We start from the raw sequence: 4,008 nt of genomic DNA, 5'->3' as shown, positions 1-4,008 counted from the left end.
TGACGCCAGTGTGACCAGAATTTGGCATTTTGCTTCAAATTATTAAACTAAATCAAACACCCATCAGAATCCAACTATCAGAAGCGCTTTGTCCTTGTTAACAGCTAAGGAGCTGCACTTCTGTCTAAGTGTTGTTGGCATCCTCTCAGTTGCAGTAAAGGTGAGTTTTCCTTGGCTTCAGCTGACAGACTTGGCTACTCTGACAGGCCCGAGCAGCTTCTTTGCGAAAGAGATGAAGGAGACAAGGCACTTCTGCAAAGCTTCCATACTGGAGGAGGCAGCCTGGAGCTACTTTTAAGCCAGCTGCTACTGTGACTTTCGGAGCATCCACTTTCTCCCCGCACACACTCTTTTTGCCCCATCAGATGCTTATATTTATCGTACATGTTATCACAAAGTGCTCTCACTTCTCACACTTAGTCCAGTGTCCTAGGACACTGAAATGTGCACATGGTTTTCTGCCAAACACCAAGAGGCTGTAGAAGAGGGATGAGTTGTGAACGCAACTCCGTCCCTGAGTATTAACTGCGAGCTCATATCCCCAATGCAGCTGGAGCAACTTGAAGCCAGAAGAGCAAAGGTGTTAAATGAGAAAGCATTCTGCATTCAGTGCTGCTGGAGGAGATTTAAACAGAAGAAACTAGCAAAGGAGGGATGGTCTGCAACTGTCATCCAAGCAGGTAATAATTTGGTAAGGATGTGGCTGAACAGAGTATAACAAGGAACATTTCCAGTTGAACTGAGTGCTTCAGGTGGCAGGGATGGTTACGTTAACTGAACATAGAGAAAGCTTAAATGCTGTCTCTCTTACATTGTCTGCAAGAGCTTCTGAGATTCTTTGTACTCAGATTTCTCTTAATTAAATCTTCAGCTTTTCGTTCCTGGTTAGCCAAGACACGTTTCCAAAGGATGCGCAGGGCTGCTGATGTTATTAAGCACGGCTGGAGGAAATGGAAAGTAAGTATGTTGGTACAGGAAAGCACTGAAATGGAGTGACTGAGGCCTTCTAGTGCTTGAGAAGGAATCTACCTCTGTCAAGTAACTGTACAAAAACAATACTACCCTCAGTTCTCCAGAAAACTCTTCTCAAGCTGAAGAGTAGATGGTTGCTGGTCCTGTACAGCGGCATCTACTGGGAAGCAGCACAGAGACTGCAGAATGGACTTGCTCCTTACCTTCATAAAGTGGGAAGATATCCCCAAAGGCATCCTGTCCTTTAAGATACCCTCTATTATAGTTTCGCAGTTTCAAGTTTTGTGCAAGATGTTTGAGAATCTTGTTTAAGACCACTGTTCCGTATCTCTCCATCAGGCAAAAATGGCCGCGTTGGCGGCAGCAGAACTGGATGAGGGTGAAGAAAGGGCGTTCTCGGCTCCTGGAGCTACAGTGATCTCCGCCAAACCGCCTCGCTCTTTGGAAACAACTTGGCCTCTGCACGCACTAACCCAGTTCTGGCCTCTTGGCCTTGTCCTGGCTGCTGCACCCGTTACTGTAAAGGGACCTCGGCGGGACCTGTCCCTGCTGGCGTGCTTCAGGAGAGTCCTTCAGGAGAGCGACAAAGCAGAAAACTGTTTCTTTGGCTGTGGCATCACTTCCATTAGAGCTCTCCCACAGGTAACAAACCTCATGCGCTCGAGTCCACGTGAGAGTTGGGCACCTGAACTCCACTGTTGAGCAGAGCGACTGTGAAGTCTGCTCTCAAGCTACACCCGGCCTAGATATTCAGGAATGACTCTGACACCAGTAGGTCAGGCTAGACACAGGGCTGAGCTGAGACTTTCAGCTAACCGTGAAAACTCTTGTTAATCGGTCACAGGCACACACAGATCGAAGTGCTGCTTGAGACGTGGGGAGCAGAGGATTCCCACATGGGCTCTGCTGTTACACGCTGTGTATCTTTTCTGCTTCAGGCATTTCCAGTTGTGCGACAAGGAAAAAAAACATCCACTTGGGGAAAAGCTACTGGGTGTATTAATAATATCCCAGGAATTCTGTATTAACTAATTTACATAGAGGATTTTCAGGGCGGAAAGCAAGGAGAAACCCTCAAGTATTTCTGTCTCCTCCACACACGCAGAGTAGTCTCAGGTACCATTTACTACAAATGAGACACAACCCACACTGGCTTCTCTCAGAAATTACACTCTGGTTACAAATCACTTTGTTCCTGTGCTTAGTTTTTTTCATTGATAAATTTTTTGTGGCTATATTAAATTATGAGTGCAAGAATATAGCCTGTGCCTGGTCACAGTTCCTACAAGTAGGACGAAGCAGTACCACGTTCAGCACTGATTAAATACTCAAATCTTTAAACTAATTCCAGTTCAAAATATAGTACTTTGTAGTAATCATTTATCTTAAATCCATTTGTAACTCCTTTAGACATCTTCTATCCTTATTCATATTCACTAGTTGCTTACCTACTAAAGCACTGCTTATCTGATCAGTAAAATGAGCTCAAAACCTGGCAAAAACATCAACACACCTCTCCCCTTCTTTTTGTAGGGCTCTGTCAAGTTTCACTGTAAGAAGTCTCCCCTGCATTACGCAAACGTCAGCCCCCACACGGATGCCTGTTCCATCACTGGATTTAACCAGATTTTATTGGACAGAAAGAAACTCCTTCCAACGTAGGTTCTGGCCACCTGCATAGATTGTACCTTCAGGGAAGGTCTGCAAGCTGCTGCTTTCCAATTACTCAACGTCCGTATCTGCTGCTACCTCAGAGCTTTCTGTATCAATGCATCATATGTATAATGTACTTCACAATTAGAGCGCATGAGGCGGGGCATTCCTCCTTTCACACCAGTAACAGAGGAAATATCAGCACTCCGAGAACACTCAACATAATGAAAACAGATCAGGTGCTTTAAGCAATATATACTTGAACTGAATACTTCTGGCACTACCCAAGAGAAGCGAGAGGCTGGTAAAAAGCAAATAAGGCAAACATTTCCAACACTGTTGGGGAGGTACAACTATTCTGACTGCCCACAAGTGTTCAGGAACATCACACCACTTCTGACTCTGACTGAGGAAGCGAGCAGCAGTCAGCTCTAACACTAACAGCAGATGTCTCAGGGAAAAGCACGACTAGGCTTGTTTTTTATCCACAGGACCAAAAACATGAACAGCCACACGTGTCTAGCGCTCCCTAGTCAGCAGCGTTACTTCTGCCAAGGTTCTGAGAGGTGCTCGATACCGTCCCTTTGTTTCCCACACGGATCTTGAAAATGTTAGCTCTTCCATGTATGCCACTTCTAAATAAACCATTAAATATCTTCTAAAAGTGTCTGACCATCCGCAACGAGGCCTAGTTAACAAAACAATTTCAGACTAGTTTGTGGTTTAAAATAAATGCACGTATATTTGACGGCATCATTGGGAAGCAACATTTCCTACGGTTGACAGTATATCTGTACCAACACAAAGCAAATCCACAGAACAACAGGTTTCATTCCTAGTATCTAGAAGTCTGTCCAACACTACTGTGCCACTGTTTATCAACTCTGTATTGAAAATCAGAGCACTGACAGCCATGAGCAAAGTGTGACCCGACCTCGAGGAAACACACAGCACGGTGCTCGACAGCAGCATGGGGTGCTGCCCAATCTCTTCAGTCAGAGGAGGAAAAGTCTCAAGGAAAGAAAAATGCTCACAAAGTAGCTCATTCGGGAAGAATGTTCTCCTTCTCTGGAGGTTCAACAATTCTCAAACAGCAGTCCGCAAACTCGACAAATAATGGCTCCTGCATGTACTTTTTCATGAGGGAGCTTTTATCTTCTGCTTGATCGACTGTCAGCAGTAGCTGCCTGAGATGCGGATTCAGAAGCAAGCCCCTCAGCTCTTCTGATTTCCCTTAAAGAAAAAAATAATAATAAAATAATAAACAGTACTGATCTTGGACAGTTATAAAATGTCGTTGAGACAACACTGTGACACTCAATTTGCAAATACTCCCAAAGGGACGCGGTGAAAGGCTGGGTACTTGACATTTATATCTTTAAG

The 4,008-nt window shown here is 44.7% G+C and overlaps 2 protein-coding genes across 2 annotated transcripts in view; one reads left to right on the top strand and one right to left on the bottom strand.

Annotated features, from left to right (window-relative positions):
* The window catches only part of MYO19 (myosin XIX), a gene marked incomplete at its 5' end in the record, with an annotated part of 16,737 nt that extends 14,103 nt beyond the window's left edge, over positions 1–2,634 (top strand). The window contains 4 exons of the mRNA XM_009868426.1: positions 551–680; positions 872–957; positions 1,312–1,614; positions 2,506–2,634. Of these exons, the coding sequence (XP_009866728.1) occupies positions 551–680; positions 872–957; positions 1,312–1,614; positions 2,506–2,634 (648 nt within the window). The remainder of the gene's footprint in view (positions 1–550; positions 681–871; positions 958–1,311; positions 1,615–2,505) is intronic.
* Positions 2,635–3,667: 1,033 nt separating this feature from the next.
* Positions 3,668–3,858, bottom strand: ZNHIT3 (zinc finger, HIT-type containing 3; the record flags this gene model as incomplete). The annotated part of the gene is made up of 1 exon (XM_009868424.1): positions 3,668–3,858. A coding segment is annotated over one exon (191 nt), but the record flags the coding sequence as incomplete, so codon positions are not given.
* Between the last annotated feature and the right edge of the window lie 150 nt (positions 3,859–4,008).

Source organism: Apaloderma vittatum, unplaced genomic scaffold, assembly GCF_000703405.1.
Source record: "Apaloderma vittatum isolate BGI_N311 unplaced genomic scaffold, ASM70340v1 scaffold18774, whole genome shotgun sequence".
NCBI classification, from domain to species: Eukaryota; Metazoa; Chordata; class Aves; order Trogoniformes; family Trogonidae; genus Apaloderma; species Apaloderma vittatum.
Note: the sequence above shows the minus strand (reverse complement) of the source record. Positions and strands in the feature narration are given on the sequence as shown.